The 19,964-nt window shown below is 45.5% G+C and overlaps 1 protein-coding gene across 2 annotated transcripts in view; it reads left to right on the top strand.

The window, feature by feature from the left end:
- DCAF6 (DDB1 and CUL4 associated factor 6) overlaps positions 1-19,964 on the top strand; it is a 127,202-nt gene that overhangs the window by 34,808 nt on the left and 72,430 nt on the right. For both annotated transcript variants that reach the window (XM_065397437.1, XM_065397436.1), the window contains 3 exons: positions 10,247-10,340; positions 16,773-16,892; positions 17,111-17,356. In XM_065397437.1, coding sequence (XP_065253509.1) covers positions 10,247-10,340; positions 16,773-16,892; positions 17,111-17,356 — 460 coding nt within the window. The remainder of the gene's footprint in view (positions 1-10,246; positions 10,341-16,772; positions 16,893-17,110; positions 17,357-19,964) is intronic.

The raw sequence follows: 19,964 nt of genomic DNA, 5'->3' as shown, positions 1-19,964 counted from the left end.
CTTATGTGAGCACACAGGGGTTTTCTAGTTTGGACTCATAGAGTGAATGCTATTTACCATAAAGTGGAATGAAAGACTTAAATTGTTTAAATGAATTATGAGCAAAATGCAGTTCTGGATACAGTGACCCTCTGCTTGGAATGAAGTTTGTTGCCATATGCTGGAATTTTGGATATTTTTACATTAAGACCAGTTGTCCACACAGACAGCACTGGCAAAGTCTACTCTGCTGGAGTTGCAGGATACGCTGGAACAGTTTACTTATATGAAATTCTATTCGAGATGTAGAAGCAGCCATGTGTGATAACAGAAGATTTCCCTGAAGACAGAATAGCAACAAGAAGGATCAACAGACATGTCAGGAACATATTGATACATCTCTTAAAATAGTATGTCTCAGTAACAAAAATGAGTTTGTTTTGTTTAACTGTGTGCCATACCCATGAAACAGAAAAGAGAAAAATTACATTTTTTTTCTAATTTATAATCTTTGAATAACCTTTTAATCTATAAGGATTTTTAAATATATAATTTTCATAAGTTAAACATCTTATGTTCTATAGGTTATGAAAACTTTCAACATTTTAATTCAACATGAATTTTTGTGTCTACAAAATTCCACTAAGACAGTATAATAATCATTTGTGCAAGCTCCTTTATACTGCAGAGGTTTTTGTTTATTAATTACCAATGGCCTTTTTTGTCCTGGTTTTTACAAAAGCTTATTAGTCAACATATTTTAAAGATTACTAAAGGGTATACACACTACTTGCTCATAAGTGCTGTACTGTGCAAAAGCTTTTTCATAAATTGCACATAAATCTACATTAAGTACTTAGTGATATTTATGAAAAATATTTATGTTGTGAAATTTATTCAAGGCCTGTTAGTAAATTAGTGTATATTGATGAAGTTATTTAAGATATTTTTTAAAGCCACTATTTAAGAACTTGTCAGATGGTTATAACACTGAATTAGAACTATTCATCTAGTGTTCCTTAAATTTTTGTGTAAACTTTTACCTAGTGGAAGATGCCAGATCATAAGCCCTGGAGATTAATGTTCTGAATTTATTCACAGCATAGTTTTGGCATATCCAAGTGTGAGTGTAAGATTCCCTATGCTGCCCTGCCAGTGTACCTTTACCTGAAAGGAACACCTCAAGGAGCGAAGAGGGGAGTTTACATTACATTTACATTTCCTTGCCCTTTTAATTCTTGGTGGCTTTGAGACTGCCAACTAGAGTGTCAGACAGTCCCAACCATAGTGGTGTCTTTTTTTGATGTGGGACTAGACTGAGACCACCAACTCATTTCACTTAGACTGACAAATAGCAGTTATATGTCATTTTTCAGTCTTCTAACCTTAGCTGGATTTGAACAGGTGTGACTGAGATAGGTGAAAGTAGCAGCAGTTTATCTGAAGCTGTTGCTTTGCCTTCTGTGCAATTGAGCACTTGCCTTGGTGATGTAAATGAAAAAAGATAGAGTTCCCCTCCACCTCTAGCCTTTCCTGGTCATTAGGTTGCCACTGATCAGAATGTTCCTTATCCTGCTTCTCCCTTTCATTACTACTTATGGATTCCATGGCAGCATTCTCATCTGTTTCCACATGAATGCATCAGAAGAATCTTTCTGTTTGTCAGCAGTGGCACAATTTTCTCTGATCATATGCACCTCAGGCATTTCTTCATTGTGTAAAACGTGTATTAAGGGAGTATTACCTAACCAAGGGTGATTGAGAGGGAAGGGAGTTGCAGGACAGAGGAGAGCATAAACAAGGTTTGGGCAGGATTCTAGTTCCTCCCTTAACATCCCCGCTGACTCCCCCATTCCCTATGCATGCTACAAAGTATATATCTTCACTGCAAAGTTACTTGAGTGATCAGGACCTGGGTTAGCCCAACGCAAGGTGAGCAGCCACACTATAAACCAAACTCAAGTTACAGTGTCCTCATTAGTACTGAATTCACCTATGTGAGGTGCTAGGCCTTCTTGGGGCATATCCCATGGTTCTTTGTGCTGCAGTAAGCTGAGCCACTCTGTGGTTGTGGGAAAACTTCTGTCCTGGGCATAAGAGGAATTGTGGGAAGGTCCTTTGGAGGACTGTCAGAACTCGAGTTGCTTAACCTGCATCCTCCCGGATAGTTAAGGGTTAGCTGCCCAAATGGAAGCCTCTCTTGGGTGTTAGTCTGTGTCTCAGAATGGGCCAAGTAGGCCTGGTTGAGAGTACCATAGAACTTGGGTCAAACGTTTGTGTGTGTGGATGGAGAACCAGGTTAATGGCAACACCTGAATAAGAGCCCAGATTAACTCTTTGGTGAAGTTATCCAAAGAGGCTGCTGAAGGTGACTCCTCAAAAACCCTCCCACCTCCCTGCCCTGCTCCCACCGTGGCCCATGATGTATCTGACTGCTGGAACAGATCACAGTTCAAGGCTACAGGCTCAGGCAGCAGCCAAATCACCTCAAGTTTCTTCTCTTTGATCTCATGGTACTTGCCTCAGCCTTGTATGGTCCTATACCTCCAGAAACATGTAGCCTGCTGGGGAATGGGGAAGGTGATTAGAGCTACCAAAGAGAACGGGGAATGAAGTGGGTGAGGAGAAATCAGCAAAAACGTGTAAAAGAACAGAAAACAATAGGAAAGAAATAAAAGATGACAAGGAGAAAGAACAGAAAAGTTACATGACAGAAGAAAGGAGAGACTGCTGGGAGTGAAGGGATTCAGGTTGGTGGTGGGTGACCTCGCTGCCAAGCCACTGGGGAGCGGGAGGTTGCAACAAAGGTTCGGAACAACTGTACTACTAAGAGGGACCTGTATATTAAGCAATTTCAAAGGTGTGGAATTGGCTCTGGCAGTCCCCTGTTACTGCAGAATTTTGCTCCAGAATCTAATTTTTCATTTAAAAAGAAATATGTTATGGTTGTGAGAATAGCCTTGAAAACATGAATGCAGTGCAGTGTTATCTTCTTGAGTCTGCAGACTGTCTGAAACAATAGCTTTGAGCTACGAATTCCCCCTTTACCTCAGTGGCTTTTTAATTCAAAACTAAAGACAACTTAAATGTCAGTATTATTTCACTGCTGATTGTCTAGGCAGAAATACCTAGCAAATATGCTTATTGCATAGTCCAAAACTTCCTTTCTAGGTGGTCTGAGCCCTAGCTACCAAAACCTTTACTTCCTCTTCCTGCCCCTGACATTATCTAAGGCAGTGGTTTTCAAACTTTTTTTTTCTGGCGACCCAGTTGATGAAAATTGTTGATGCCCATGACCTAACGGAACTGGGGATGAGGGATTTGGGTGTGGGAGGAGCTCAGGGCTGGGGCAGAGAGTTGGGGGTGAGGGCTGCTGGCTGGGGCCAGGAGTGAGCGGTTCAGGGTGTTGGAGGGGGATGGGCAGCGGGTTGGGGGGTGCAGGGCTTTGGGCCGGGGGTGCAGGCTCTGGGGATGAGGGGTTTGGGGTGCAGGAGGGAGCTGTGGGTTTGGGGGGGCCAGGGCAGGGGGTTGGGGTGTGGGAGGGGGTCAGGGCTCAGGGCTGGGGGTGCAGGCTCTGGGGTGGGGCTGGGGATGAGGGAGCTCTTGGTTTGGGGGGTGGGCTCAGGGCTGTGAATCAGCCAATAGGAGTGCGGAGCCATTGCTCAGGGCGGGGACAGTGCACGGAGCCCCGTGACCCCCCCGCCTAGGAGCTGGACCTGCTGCTGGTTGCTTCCGGGGTGCAGCATGGTGTTGAAACAGGTAGGGACTAGCCTGCCTTAGCTGGGCAGCACTGCCGACAGGACTTTTAACGGCTCGGTCAGCGGTGCTGACCAGAGCTGCAGTGACCCAGTGCCTTACATTCTGTGAGACAGTACTGGGTCGCGACCCACAGTTTGAAAACCACTGATCTAAGGTATAGTTATGTGTCATCAGTGCAAAAATCTGCATCATACAGAAAATAAAAATGCATGGTAAAATAAATTAGATTTAATATCAACACAAGTTACTGTGCTGACTGTATTCATTTTTATATTTAATTCAAAACCACCATTTAAATTACAGCTCTGGCTACTGTAGAATTGGTAGGGATATTGCTGAGTCCAGGGACTTTGCTGCAGAATATAGGCCAGGGGTCTCAAACTCAGATGACCTCGAGGGCCACATGAGGACTAGTGCATTGGCCCGAGGGCCGCATCACTGACACTCTCCACTTGCTGCTCCTGGCCCCGCCCCCACTCCACCCCTTCCATGAGGCCCCGCCCCACCTCTTCCCTGCCCCCATTCCAACCCCTTCCCCGAAGTCCTCACTCCAACTTTGCCCCCTCCCTGCCCCCAGGGGGTGCAGGAGGGATGTGAGGTGTGTCGGGGGCTCAGGGCAGGGAGTTGAGGTGCAGGAGGTGTGCAGGGTACGGCAGGGAATTGGGGTGTGGGGTGCAGGGGGCTCAGGGCAGAGAGTTGGGGTGCGGGAGGGGTGCAGCAGGGGGTTGGGGTGCAGGAGGGGTGCAGGGTGTGGCAGGGGGCTCTGGGCAGGGAGTTGGGGTGCAGAAGGAGTGCGGGGTACGGGCTCCGGCCCGGCGCTACTTACCTAGAGCGGATCCAGGGTGGCAGCGCCGCGCACCACAACCAGGGCAGGCTCCCTGCCCTGTCCCCGGCCCCGCTCCGCTCTGCTCCGCTCCAGGAAGCAGCCGGAGTCCCTTGGGGCGGGGCGGGGGGGGGGGGGGGAAACAGCACCAGGTGCTGCTCTTGCTGCTCCTCCAGGTACCTCCCCCAAAGCTCCCATTGCCCGCGGTTCCCAGTTCCCGGCCAATGGGAGCTGCAAGAGCACGGAGCCCTCTACTCACCTCCCACCCCCCTGCCCGGGGCTGCAGGGACATACAGTAGTTCAGCCGCTTCAGGGAGCGGTGCGGGGCTCGTGGTGGCACGGGGTAGATGTGGGGGGGGGGCGTGGGGAGCTTGGCGGGCTGCACAAAAGAACCCCGCGGGCCGCGTGTTTGAGACCCCTGATCTAGGCCCAACTTATTTTGGAATAAACAGAGCCTTGGTTAATGCACTAAAGTTAATACTGTGTAGAATAAACTGTGTGCAAGGGGTAGGGTTGTGGCTGTTTTGGGAGTCATAGCTTGAAATTTTAATATTTTTGTGTGACTAAAATTAGCCTTAACATTGTCTTAATATAGCATTATGCTTAATTATATTTGATTTGTGTGTATTGCTATTTGTGATGGAAACTACAAGAGTTGTGCAACTTGATGACTACACTTTTTATTTCACCTATATACTCAATATTTTCCTGTTCTTCTTTGAGTGCTTGCTCATGTTGATTCCATTCTAGATGTGTGCACACCAACGTGCACAGTCTTCGGAGTTTTTTGCCTTAGCAGTATCCGTAGGGTTGGCTGTGGTGCCCCCTTGAATGCCACACTCATGCGCTGGTATATTAGGCGCTGCTGGCCCTTCGCCCTCTCAGTTCCTTCTTGCTGCCCATGATGGTTGGTCCGAGCACCTCCTCTTGCATTGCAAAAGCATTAGCAGTTCTTTACAGCCCATTGTCTGTCTTCTTTGTTTATAGTTTGTCAGAACCGCCCAGAGGATTCAGGGGGCCTGGGGCAAAGCAATTTCGGGGGGCCCTTCCATTAAAAAAAAGTTCCAACACTATAGAATACTATATTCTCGTGGGGGCCCCTGCGTCCCCAGGGCCTGGGGCAAATTGCCCCCCCTTCTGGGCGGCCCTGTAGTTTGTAGGTACTTAGTTAGCCATTAAGTTAAGTGTTAAGTAGTTTGGTAGTTAGAGTCCCGGCTGGGACTTTGCCCTGGAGCGGGGCAGGCCCTATTCCCCCGGCTTCTAACCATGCTCATCATGCAACAGGCCGGTGCCTATTAATGACCCCCCACAAAAGCTGTTTGAAGTGCTTGGGGGAGTCCCATAGAAAGGACTAATGCAGAATCTGTAAAAAACAAAACAAAAAACCCCCAACTTTTGCCCTCGAACCCAAAAGGGGCGGGATATCTGCTTGAGGGCCCTTCCGCCTTCGGGGGCAGGGGTAGACGCTGGCTTCTGGCCCACGCTGCTCCCAGCTTCAGCGCTTGGGATCTGGGCACTGGGTTTCAGCTGTGGGGCTCTGTGGCCCCCCTGAGAGGGCTTGTGGACCATAGGGGGCCGTGGACCCCCAGTTGAGAACTGCTGGCCTCGGCGGTCTCGCAGACATCGGTCCCTACGGCGGCGGGATTGCTCCCTATCACAGCACCGGTCTCCAACTCCCCAGTACCGCTCATCGGGCAGGCACTGATCCTCGTCCTCATCTCACTCATTGTTGACCAGGGTCAGTCGGCAGACTCAGGCCTCAACGGCTCCCTGATCACCGGAAGGGCAGTGGTCCAAGTCAGACCAGGAGTTCAGCCCCTCACTGAGGAAGGGTGATTTGCCACCGACCTGCGAGACCACTTCGGTATCCGCAGCAGTGGCATGGCAGCAGGGATAGTGGCCCACTCAGTGGCCATACTGGAACCCATGGGGTGTGCCGGTAATGCCGGTCCCGTATTCCCACCATTCCTCCCTGGCCACCTCGGACAAACCGCCTCCGGCACTGCCGGCACTGGAGTCGGAACATGGTACTGAATCCGATGCGGGGGCAGCGCAGCAGGCTTCAATGCATAAGGAACCATTCCCGGAGAGGGAAGGGGAATCCGCCCTCCCCCGCTTGTCATTGTCTCTGGACAAAGCGATGGTGAGTCCCTCACAAACGGGCAGTACCCCCGACGACTTCAAGGAGCACCCTCCTCCTTAAAAGGGTGGGTATCAATTTGAACTTGAAAATTGAGTTTGTGGAGGAGTCCGACCTCTTTAATGTTATATCCTCCTCCACCCCAACCCAGGTCGTGCTGCCCATCCACCCAGGGGTCCTTAAGAATGCCAAATCGCTGTGGCAGACCCCCTCTTCCATTCCGCTGACTCCTAAGAAGGCGGAAAAGAAGTACTACGTCCCTGCAAAACAGTTTGAATATCTGTATGCACACCCTCCAGCGGCGTCACTGGTCGTGTCCGCTATTAATGAAAAGGACAGGGAGGGCCAAGTCAGTGGCATGCCAAAAAACAAAGACACCAAGAGACTGGACTTGTTTGGCAGGAAAATTTATTCAACGGACACCCTGCAGTTTCAGGTGTCTAACCACCAAGTCCTGTTAGGCAGGTACAGTTTTAATCTGTGGGACTCCGTTAGCAAATTCAAGGAGGCCTTCCCACAAGACCGAGCCCAGGAGTTTGCCGCTTTAGTGGAAGAAGGCGAGGGTGGCCTTCCATGTGGCCTGGGACACTACGGACTTGGCAGCCAGGGTGGTCGCCTCTATGGTAGTCATGAGGCGCAGCTACTGGTTGCAGTCCTCCAGGTTATCCCAGGAGATGCAGACCACCATTCAGGGCCTCCTGTTTGAGGGGGGCAGGGCTCTTCTCCGAGCTCACGGACGCAAGTCTCCCCAGCCTTAAAGACTCCTGTGCCACCCTCCGCTCCTTTGGCCTTCATACCCCTCAGCAGGCCAGAAAGCCATTCTGTTCTCTGCCTCCCCAGTCTAGGTCCTAGGAACTCCCTGGCTGAGCATCTACAGGAGAAAGGATAGCGTCAAGAGGTCTAAGCAGCGACACCTGTTGTCTTCCCGTTTGTCTGTTCAGTGTGGCCCTTCCAGGAACCAAGGAGGCCAGAAGCAGGTATTTTGAGGGTATGCTCGAGGACGGTGCCCCAGTCACATCCCAGGATCCACCCTCCCACTCTTTCCTCAACTACCTGCCCCTTCCATTCGGCCTGATCATGGCTGACCTCGGACCATTGGATGCTTAACGTAATATTTTCAGGTTACAACCTGCACCCTCAGGCCCCTGCAGGGGTGGCTGGCATCGGTCTACATCCCCAACAGACATAGCGTGGACCGGTAGTCAAGGTCCTGGACCACATCCTGTCGTCACTCGCATGGTGGCAGAATCCTGCATCGGTGTTGGAGGGAGTTCCCTTCGCGGCTCCGATGACCCTAGTCTCCGATGCCTCGGACCTAAAGTGGGGAGCCCACCTGGGCGATCTCAGCATGAAAGGTCATTGGTCGAGTCACGATCACTCCCTACACATCAACATCAGGGAGTTCAGAGCGGTTCGCCTGGCCTGCCAAGCCTTCCTACCTCACATAAGAAGCAGGATGATCCAGGTCCTGACGGACAATACAGTGGCTATGTACTATATCAACAAGCAAGGTCGTCTGCACTTTGCCAAGAAACCCTCAGGCTCTGGGACTTCTGTGAACAACATGACATCCATCTCGTAGCCGAACACCTCCCTGGGTCCAGGAACGCCTTGGCAGATCGACTCAGCAGGACCGTCTCGTCATGAGCGGTCCCTCCATCCGGAAGTGGTCAGCATCATCTTCCAAAGGTGGGGGACTCCCCGGGACCTGTTCACATCCAGGCAGAGCAGGAAATATCACGTTTTCTGCTGTATTCAGGGGATCAACAGAGGCTCCCTGTTGGATGCTTTTCTGCTCCCGTGGTCAGGGGCTCTGTTGTACACCTTCCCCCCAGTGCTGTTAATTCACAGAATCCTCATGAAGATCAAACTGGACCAGGCAAAGGTGATCCTCATAGTGCCAGCTTGGACATGCCAGCACTGGTTTGGCACGCTGCTGGGCCTCTTCTGACTGCTCTGTTACAGCTACTGCTCAGGCTGGACCTGCCAAAACCATGGCAGTCTTCTGCATCCAAACCTGGCGGTGCTGCACCTGATGGCTTGGCTGCTGCATGGTTAAATGCAGAGGAGCAGGAGTGTGCTCGTCCGGTGTCCAACCCCAGGTCTTGTGGGGTAGCAGAAAACCCTCCATCAGAGCTACCTACCTGGCCGAATGGAAGCGGTTCACCTATTGGATCTTGAATAAAGGCATTCGGCCCAAGCGGGCCTCGCTGCAGTTAATCCTGGACTACCTTCTGGATCTCAAGTTCCAAGGCCTGTCCCTTTCATCTAACAAGGTCCCCTTGGCCACTATCTCGGCCTTCTATCCGCCTCTCGAGGGCAGGTTGGTTTTTGCCCAGGACATGACTGCCAGGTTCCTTAAGGGCCCTGAGCGCCTATACCCACATGTCAGGGACCCCGTCCCTCTGTGGGACCTGAATCTTGTGCTGTCACAGCTCACGGGACTCCCCCTTCAAGCCTCTGGCTTTCTGCTCTCTCCTTCTCCTTTCCTGGAAGGCTGTGTTCTTGGTTGCAATAACATCTGCCTGCAGGGTCTCTGAGATTAGGGCGCTTACCTCAGAACTGCCCTATATGGTCTTTTACATAGACAAGGTCCAGCTGTGGCTGCACCCAGCTTTCCTGCCCAAGGAGGGCCTCAGTTTCATACAGGCCAGGACATTTACTTACCTGTTTTTTCCCAAAGCCGCATAAGTCAGAGGATGAGCGTAGGTTGCATTCCCTAGATGTCAGGACGACACTAACCTTGAAAGGACCAAGCCATTTTGTAAGTTGACGCAGTTGTTTGTCACAGTGGCCGACAGGATGAAAGGTCGTCCGGTGTCTGCTCAAAGAATTTCTTCTTGGATCATTGCCTGCATTCGCTGCTGCTAGGATCCGGCAAAGGTGAACCCTCCAGCGATCATAACCGCCCATTCAACTGGGGCACAAGCCTCTTCGGCAGCTTTCCTAGCTCAAGTGCCTATCCAGGACATATGTAGGGCCATCTGGTCGTCCCATTACGTACTTACCCAGCTGTAGGGCCACCAATGTTCATGTCCCATTACGTATTTACCCAGCAGGCCTGGGATGATGCTGGCTTCGCTAGAGCAGTGCTGCAAGCTGCAAGACCATAAACTCCGAGCCCACCTCCCAGAATACTGCTTGAGAGTCACCTAGAACGGAATCGACATGAGCAAGCACTCAAAGAAGAAAAAACGGTTACCTACCTTTTCGTAACTGTTGTTCTTCGAGATGTGTTGCTCATGTCCATTCCATTACCCGCCCTGCTGCCCCTCTGTCGGAGTTGCCGGCAAAAAGGAACTGAGAGGGTGTAGGGCCGCCAGCACCTAATAGACCAGCGCATGAGCGTGGCCGTAGCTGACCTTAGGGATACTGCTAAGACAGAAATCTCCAACTGTACACATGGATGCGCACACACCTAGAATGAATTGGACATGAGCAACACATCTTGAAGAATAACAGTTATGGAAGGTAGGTAACCGTTTTTTATTTATTTATTTATTTATTTATTTATATAATACCATTGCTTATCTTTATTTTTCTAGTTACGGCAACCTCCCGTTAAACGTTTGAGACTAAGAGGGGATTGGTCAGATACGGGACCAAGAGCAAGGCCTGAGAGTGAACGAGAAAGAGATGGTAATGTGTGGTTATTTTAATGGTTGTTTCTAGTATTCCTGAAATATATAAAGTGTTAAAACATAATTATCTGCAGTTTTTAAGGATCATACCAAATTTTAGAATATTTCACTTATAGTTTAACATAAGATGAAAAATGTTGCTGTATTGAATGTAGTAAATTTTAGGCTCTGTCTGCATTAGGGAAATTCTCATCAGTGCAGTTAATAGTTTAGGTGCACCGTACCTGTGTGAACTAAGATTTACTGAATTAAGTTTACACCAGTGTGAATTTCCTTAATGTAGATATGGCGTTACTTTTTGCTAAAGCTACAAGAGGAAATACTGTGTAATAATTAAATCTGGAATCAAAACAATAGTGTTTCAATCCTGATTCTGCCACTGATTCATTAGTTACAGTTGCCAAGTCATTTAATTTTGATGCCTATGCTTCCACATCTGTAAAGTACTATTACGCAGTTGCTGGAACCAGAAGCAGTTAATAGAGGCGGTTAATAGGTCCAAAAATTGCTTTGCCAATAATAAAGTAGGGTCAGCAAACGGTGATCCTATTGCATTTTAAGTTGGAAAGCTTGGGGAAAGTTACTGTCTTTTGTTAATGACATCTTCCCCTTTGCCCTTTAGTGCATTTTCATCTGCATATCCTTAATGATCTCTTCTCTCATCTTCACGTGTGTTTGTGTGATTTTTTTTTTTTTTATACTCCACACTTCTATAGGCCCCACTCATTTTTTAGCTTTATTTCTTCCCACATCACCTCTTGGCTACAGCTCCTACTTGGTTCTTGCTCCTCACCTTCTGTCTGCATCCTCTGCTCTTGTTACGTTTAATTTTTTTCTTGTTACTTTTTTCACTGTTCTCTTTTTGGTTACGTGCTTTCTCATATCAGCAATGGTCTGGCTTGAAAAGATTTTGAAAAGTAGCTATGCTAGTTCCCCTTCTTCCTAAAATCTGTCCTTTTTTCTCATCTCCTCCTTTAGGTCTTCTCTTCCACTCACCTCTTCCTACCTCGAAAAACTACTCTTTGTGTCCATCTCTTTTGCCTCAAACCTTTCCCATCACCCTGTAGTCTCTCTGTCCCTCTAGCTTCTCACATAAACAATCACGTCTCATCTCCAGATGATCTGAGGTTTGAGCGGGATACTGAAAACACTCTCTCGTTCATCCTACTTCCCTCCTCTGCAGCAAGTGTTTTTGGAACTAAGCAAAACTGACAAACATTAGAAAAAGAGAAGCAACAAAGAAAAATGAAAAACTCCAGCTCTGGCTTGTGGTGTGATTCTGACATTCCTCTCCTCTTCTTCTGGGCCATTTGTCTAGGCAGCTCTCACAGGTATTCAGAGCAATGGCAAGTCCACTTGTCTTTTTGCTGCCTCGGATGTCCATTCTTTTTTCAGCAAAAAAAATCTTTCAAACATTTCTAAACAATTGCAGAGTTGTTTTATTTTACAAGAATTACAGGAGTAATAGCTTAAAGTACAGACTTTTTCATTTTTTGTGTGCTGTAGACACGTGGGCACATGTTCCAAATCCATGGATAAAAAGTCTTTAGGCACATGAGCCTAGCAACTTTGTCAACAAGAAGTTTAGGAAAAAAGTGTCGGGAAATGCGGGGGGGGAGGGGAAATCAAGAAACCAAGAAAATAATGGAAGTAAATTCTGTGAAGCTTTGAGATAAAAAGATATGCTTTAAAATTGTCCAAAAGTTTAAGTATCTTAAAATACATCACAAGCTTTGCTGCTTTTTGCCCCATCAAAAGAATATTCAGGGTCACAGGAAGACATTTGTATGTACCTCAACACACACACCTTTGAAAATTAGGAAAACTCATGTTTTTACAGAAAATGCTTTTTTCCCTTGTAGGTCTTTTTTTTTTTTTTTTTTTTTTGCGCTCAATGTGAATTTAATTGCTGGATGTCCTTTTTTTTTTAAATCACACTATCTCTAAACACCCACACACCCACCCCATTACCCAGGGTTTTCAGAACCCAAAGCAGTTGTAACTTTTCTGTTTTTCTCCAGGCGGTGTCAGGAATAAATCAATGCAGTTCCGCCATCTGATATGATTAGGGCCCTACCAAATTCACGGTCCATTTGGGCCAATTTCACCGTCATAGGATTTTTAAAATAGTAAATTTCATGATTTCAGCTATTTAAATCTGAAATTTCACTGTGTTGTAATTGTAGGGGTCCTGACCCAAAAAAGAGTTGTGGGGTTTTTTTTGGCAAGGTTATTGTAGGAAGGGTTGCAGTACTGCTACCCTTACTTCTGCGCTGCTGCTGGCAACAGTGCTGTTTTCAGACCTGGGCAGCTGGAGAGCGGCAGGTGCTGGCCGGGAGCCCAGCTGTGAAGGCAGAGCCGCCTCCAGCAGCAGGACAGAAGTAAGGATGGCATGGTATGGTATTGATACCCTTACTTCTGCGTTCCTACCTGCAGAACTGGGCCGTCAGCAGCTGCAACTCTCTGGCCACCCAGCTCTGAAGGCAGCAGTGCAGAATTAAGGGTGTCATGGTATAGTATTGACACCCTTACTTCTGCACTGCTGCTGGTGGGGTGCCGCCTTCAGGGCTGGGCACCCAGCCAACAGCCGCCGCTCCCCGGTTGCCTAGCTCTGAAGGCAGCGCAGAAGTAAGGGTGGCAATACCACGACCCCCCTAAAATAACCTTGTGACCTCCCCTCTCCCGCAACTCCCTTTTGGGCAGGACCCCCAATTTGAGAAACATTGGTCTTCCCCATGAAATCTGTATAGTATAGGGTAAAAGCACACAAAAGCCCAGATTTTACGGGTTGGGAGACCAGATTTCACGGTCCGTGACTCATTTTTCATGGCTGTGAATTTGGTAGGGCCCTAGATATAATTGATACAAACTACTTTTTAATTAGATTTTAAGCATGCACACACGCGCAAACACACACGCATGCTGTCACAGTAGGTTTCAGAGCATCTTAAACCTTTATATTTACCTAAGTTAAGATGGTTTCAAAGGATCAACAACTTGGCTTCCAGATTCCAGCTTTTATCCAGCTTATGGGGAATTTTAGATGTCAGATCCTTGCCTAAAGAAAACTTCCTCGGACTGCTCCCAAGCACACTTTCTAATTAAACTTTTTATACATTTTCTCCAAACAAAGCACATACAGTAGAACCACAGAGTTACGAACTGACTGGTCAATCACTCACCTCATTTGGAACCGGAAGTACGCTGTCAGGCAGCAGAGACAAAAAAAAGCAAATACTGTTCAGTACAGTATTGTATTAAATGTAAACTACTAAAAAATAAAGGGAAAGTTAAAAAAAAAAAAAAAAAAAGTTTTGACAAGGTAAGGAAACTGTTTCTGTGCTTGTTTCATTTCAATTAAGATGGTTCAAAGCAGCATTTTTCTTCTGCATAGTAAAGTTTCAAAGCTGTATTAAGTCAATGTTCAGTTGCAAACTTGAAAGAATAACCATAACGTTTTGTTCAGAGTTACGAATAACCTCCATTCCTAAGGCTTTCATAACTCTGAGATTCTTCTGTAACTCATAATAGCCCCTAATAGGCTAACAATTTTCCTAGCAATAGCCAATGACAATTCATTATTCTCATATCAGCGAAGCATTTCTAATCATAACAAGAATAAAACTTACATCAGAGGGGCCTAAAACCAAGGTCATCTGTCAACACATTCCTTTTATTTTCATGAAAACTTAACCCCTGTCCCAGCCTCCCATTCTGATTAGCAGAGCTGCAAACATGCAGCTGTGTGACCTTGCCTCTCAGGGCCTAAGATTTTCCTTGCTATGTGATGTTTGGGTTTCAGGTGGCAGTGGTTGAACATACAAAATGGCTGACTGCAGTACTGCCAAATTCTGGGATACACACAGGTATATTAAATTCGGGGACTACAACTCCACCCACCTAATTTTTCCTGTCACCGAGGTTGTCTGTCACTCAGGTTGTCTGAATATTTCTTCCCTTGCTCCTCCATAGGTTTCCTTTCTTCTCTCCATTTCACTTGGCCCCCTATATGAGCTATGGCTAGTTCAACGATGCTACTTTCACTAAGGCTGCAGCTTCAGCACCTTGACTCTCATTTGATACAGCTAAATAGTGGCTGATGTGCTGGGGACAGCAGCTACATTGTATTAGTTAGGCAAGTGGGTGAGCTGAGACTTCTGTTGTGCTAAATTATCTGTTTATTACCTCATCCTTCCACCTTATATCCATTGCCTTTCTTATCTACTCTCCTCCTCTAACCCCTCCAGTTGTTCTGGTGGACTCCATCCCATCTCCTGATCTTCCTTGCGCTCATGCCCTACCTTACTCTTCTCCTTAACTTCTTGCTCTCTTCTGGCTTTCCCCCCTCACAATACAAAAATGCTTTAATCTCTCCTATTTTACAAAACCAAACCTTGAGCCCACTTGCCTTTCCAACTGTCACCCGATCTCCTTTAATCTCTAAGCTCATTGAACGCGCTGTTTACAATTGCTGTCTGGAGTTTTCTTCAGTCCAACTTCTGTCCCTTGCATTCCACTGAAACCACTCTTGCCAAAGAAAATGACTCCTTCATAGCTACAGTTCAGAACCAGTTCTCCATCCTTACCCTCCTTGACTTGTCAGGCACTTTTGACACAGCTGACCATGCTCTTCTTGGAATCATGTGTCTTAGGTTCTGTGACACTGTCCTCTCCTGGTTCTCCTCCTACCTCTATAATCACTCCTTCATCGTGTCTTTTGGACAATCCTCTTCATCTGCCCTTGATCTTTCTTCAGGGCTTCCACAGGGCTCTGTCATTGGTTCCCTTCTCTTCTCCCCTCCCTCTACTCCTTATCTCTGGGTAATTTCATCTGCAAACACAAATTCAACTACCATCTCTATGTTGACAACAAAGATCTACCTCTCTCCTGCAGACCTGTCTCCTTCTGTCCAAACTAAAATCTTGGCCTGTGTTTCTGACTTATTCTTGTGGATGTCTAGCTACAAGCTCAGTCTGCAAAAGAGCTCTTAATCTCCCTCTTCTGCCCAAGCCCCTTTCTCAAACACTGTGGACAACATCATCACCCTGCTGGTCACTCAGGCCCATAACTTGGGTATTATCTTTAACTCGGACCTCTTTCTGGGTCCTTACATCCAGGTTATATCTAAATTTTGCTGTTTGTTTCTGTATAACATATCTAAAATTACAGCCTTTCTGTCCATCGACACAGCTAAAACTCTCATGCAAGCTCTCGTCACGCATCTTGGTTACTGCAACATCCTTTTCTCTAGCTGTGACAAATGCAGTTTTGCCCCACTCATATCCATCCAGAGTGCTGCTGCAAAGATCATTTTCCTAGTCTGTCACTTTGACCACGTCACCCCTCTCTTTGAATCCTTTCACTGCTCCCCCTTCTCTGTCACATCAAACATAAGCTACTTGTCTTCATTTTCAAGGGCCGTCACAGTCAATCCCCATCCTACTGTCGTCTCTTTTGCTATCAAGCTGTCAATATTTGCCTCAGATTTGCTGATGATGCCAGCTTCCACTGTCCACTTGTTAAATTTTCAAACACCCTCATGCTTTCTCCCATGCTGCTTGCCACAGTTGGAAGGCACTCCCTGTAAACATTCACAAAACTACCTCACTATCCACCTTCAGAGCCTTCCTCAAAACTCTCCTTTGTCATAGTTCGTACAAATTTTTTTACAAGGGTTGAATTGCAAGTTTGCTGAAAACTGCCTATCATGCTGACCAATATATTGTCTCATTGTTTCCCTGTAATCCCCCCGCTTATCTATCCATCTGTTATATTTTGTCTTATGCTTAGTCTCCACCCCAAAGGGTTAACAGTCTGTGTCTTTGTTCTGTGTGTATAGCATCTAGTACAATGGGGTTCTGGTGCATGACTAGGGCTTCTAGGCAATATTGTAATACAAATAATATGTTTACCTGTGGTCTTGAATACAGCATCTTCTAACTAGATACATGTCAGTTGTGCAACAAGTGAAATTTGTGGAAATTTGAATTCCCTTCTGCCACTTACATTAGATAGTGGAATAATCAGTAAATCACTTTTCCTGCTTTGAAGGTATTATCTAGTAAAAACGTCCTGTTTAATAATGAATAAAATCATAATAATTGTGGGAATCTGAAACAGCTGACCTCTCAACTTTTCTAACAAGTGTTCAAACTGAATACAGTGGAACTCAGTTACAGAAAGTCAGATACAGGGAAACTCCAATTTAATTGCAAAGCAGAATGAAAGTTGAGGGTTTTTTTTAGTTTATTGCCATGTTCAAATTGTAATATGAGTTAGAATAACTTAGTGTTACTCTGAAAAAGTGATTTCACTCTGAGGATACCAATATGTATAACTTCAATACTATGCTTTTTATATGGAAAAAGAAAAGGGTCTCTTGAATTCTTTACAGAATTGCAGATAATTTCAATATCTTTATTTTTACAGGGGAGCAAAGTCCTAACGTCTCACTGATGCAGAGGATGTCAGACATGCTATCAAGATGGTTTGAAGAAGCTAGTGAAGTTGCGCAGAGCAACCGAGGACGAGGAAGATCTCGGTCTAGAGGTGATAACTTATTTTAGTAAGGATAAACAGAATTGTTGATAGTACAAGGATTTTTTTTTACATGAAAGAGGGAGGTTGGATGAACAAGAACTTTTGGATTGGAAGCTTTCTGGGGCACAAACTGTAGTTTTAGTATATTATACAGTACAGAACATTTTATGTTTGCAAAATATTAAATGATCATACAAAAGGGTCCTTGCTATTTTTTCCCCCCAAAGGTGGAACCAGTCGACCAGATGCCTCCATTACTAACAACATACCGACAAGTGCTGAATCAGAGAGTGCAATGGAAGTGGATGGTCCTGAACAGCTTCCATCCTCTTCATCCTCTACAATGTCAGCGCAAGCTCCCTCAACGTCTTCCTCAATAGAAACCCCCCCTTCCACATCCTTACTATCCTCACCTGACAATGAACAAAGACCATCTTTGGAGGCCTCTGCTCATCCTACCCTCCATCAGTCTGGTGAGGAGAAATCCATCCAATATGCCATGGTTTATCAAATTACTTAAATAACAAACTACAATTTTATTGTTGACACATTTTTGGTAATTGATTTATAGTCTTGTTGAGGTCATGCGTGTCATGAGTGTAGATTAGATATTTCTATTGTTACGTGATACTCTCAAGTGTGGCTATAAAGAAATACACTTTCCCAAAAAGAGAATCTCAAGGAAAATTACTAATCTTGTTTTTAAAAATTAATTATACTTTTTTTGGGGGGGAAACCCTATATTTTGTATTATTTAACTGTTTTCTTCATGGCATATAAGTAGATAACCTTCCCCTCCTGCTGAGATTTGGCTGCAGTAGCTCCAACACAATGAATAGCAAAATCTGTCATCTTTTGCTCATCAATGGAAATCTGGAATGATACGTCCCTTTCAGCCAGTATATACACCCAGGACCTATAGAAACCATGCCAGAATCAATTAGGGCAGTGTTGCTTTGCCTGTTGAAAGTATCTGGATGGACAGGGCTCACCTTGTAGAGTATTCTGTTCTATTTAATAATCTAAGTTCTATTTTCACTTCTAATATTGTAACTGAAGTAGCGCCATTGTCTTAAATGGAGATTTACATTTACATTGGCGTAAATGAAAGGAGAATTTAGCCTAGTTATTAATATCAATGATCTCTTTGTGGGAGAGATCTGAGGCACACCCCTCTGTACCAATACGCAGAAGAGGGACTGTTTGTCCTGGATCCCTGTGGGTGCATAGTAGCTGGCCAGGGATACCACCTGCAAGAGGTGTTGCCAACTACCACAATTTTCTCACAAATCTCTCAATAACTGGTGTGTTTCCTAGAGCCCCAGCTGCTAGAGTCATGTGTTTACATGAGAATCTCAGCTTTCAGTTTTAAAAAAAAAAAGTAAGTTTCTAGTCCTTATGGCTATAAAGAAAAGCTTTAAGATGAGACCTGGGTGCACACAAAAGTTTGAGAAACTAGAAGGCAAATAATCCCTGCCCCCCAATTATTATTTTTTTAAAATCTCTCATGATTTTTTTTGAGGCTTGACTTGTGATTTTTGAAAATCTGGGGCAGGCAGTACTGTGTAAGGTCCACCCTCTCTCTTCTGATACTTATTGCAGGCATTGTCTGTTGCTGTCCTTGGAGGAGATGACTGATTCCAACTCTCCCAGGCCCTGAGTGGATGTGCTGGGATGAGGGAGAGATGAGATTTTTCCCATCTCACAATCTTCTTTGAGAAGCAGCCATAAGAGGAAAGAGAGAATGCCATTCACTGTGCTATGTCTGCTGCAGTCAGACCCTCTGGGACATTATCAGAAAGGGGCAGGCCAGCACTGCTGCTTAAAAACATGGAAGAAAGAGAAGTTAAAGATATAAATGGATGTTTATTAAAGGTAATTTTAAAAAACCCAAAAACTTTCAAATATACCAATATTAGTCTGGTATCCCAGTTAACTTGCCCTAAAGCAAACAGCAACAATTTTACTCAGTCCAACTGAAGTGTGGTTCATCTCTCCTAATAAATGAGAAAGTCAGGTACCCATTTTACTGAATATCAGGGGATTTCAGTTACCTATAGCTTTTGCACACAGCATATTGATGCTGATACTATAACAACCAAGATTTATATTCACAAATTGTCAAAAGCTCAAGGGCTCTGCTATACATAAAATGCAGCAGGTTTCAGCCACCCTCATGTATGATACAGAGAGATGGCCACCAAAGACTACAAATCCCGGTATTGATCTGACTGTCATTTTGCTTTGTTCGTTATATGTCACTGTATACTGGGGCCTGTCGTCCCCATGGCTGCACCTACTGTGTTAGAGAACTGCTGCAGGCTACTTTATTAAACACTGTGGGTTGCATAATGACAACTGTTATAGTGAATCTCCTCCTGCATTATGTAGTTCTGTACCAGCATTTTTCTGACATCTCTCCTACAGAATGCACACTCACTTGAACAAATTTTTCCTTCTGTATTTCTCTGAGTAGGTCTGAAACTTTGGGTAAAAGTTTCTCATGCCAGCATGTGGAGTCCAACTGATACCATTATTTCCCAATACATCCCCCTTCTCTCTCTCTCTCCACCACTTCCAATGTCAGATTCCTATCAAACAGGGAACTAAGCAACCTTCACCAAAAAAATTAATGGAAGTTTGCTTCACATCAGGTTTGAAAGTTCATATGACTTTTGAGGGCAATGGACATTTTAAACCTACTGTAATTATGTTTAATGAGATCTTTGACCACAACTGGTTAGGATTTCAGTTTTTTGTCTTATCCAGAGACGTTATTCTTACACTGCTCCTGAATTATATGTTCAAATGTTAGTTCAGTTATGAATATGAAAAAAATACCACTTTTTGAATAACCAGCATCTCTCCTGCAGGAGTGATTACGGTAGTAACTTATTGGTCAGGAATAACATGATTCACTGAGATGGTAAAGTTGCACATAGAGAGATGTTGTTACAAAGAGGAGGGAGAAAAATTGTTCTCCTTTACCTTTGAGGATAGGACAAGAAGCAGTGGGCTTAAATTGCAGCAAGGGTGGTTTAGGTTGGACATTAGGAAAAACTTCCTAACTGTCAGGCTGGT

Source organism: Emys orbicularis, chromosome 1 (assembly GCF_028017835.1).
Source record: "Emys orbicularis isolate rEmyOrb1 chromosome 1, rEmyOrb1.hap1, whole genome shotgun sequence".
Taxonomy (NCBI): domain Eukaryota; kingdom Metazoa; phylum Chordata; order Testudines; family Emydidae; genus Emys; species Emys orbicularis.
Note: the sequence above shows the minus strand (reverse complement) of the source record. Positions and strands in the feature narration are given on the sequence as shown.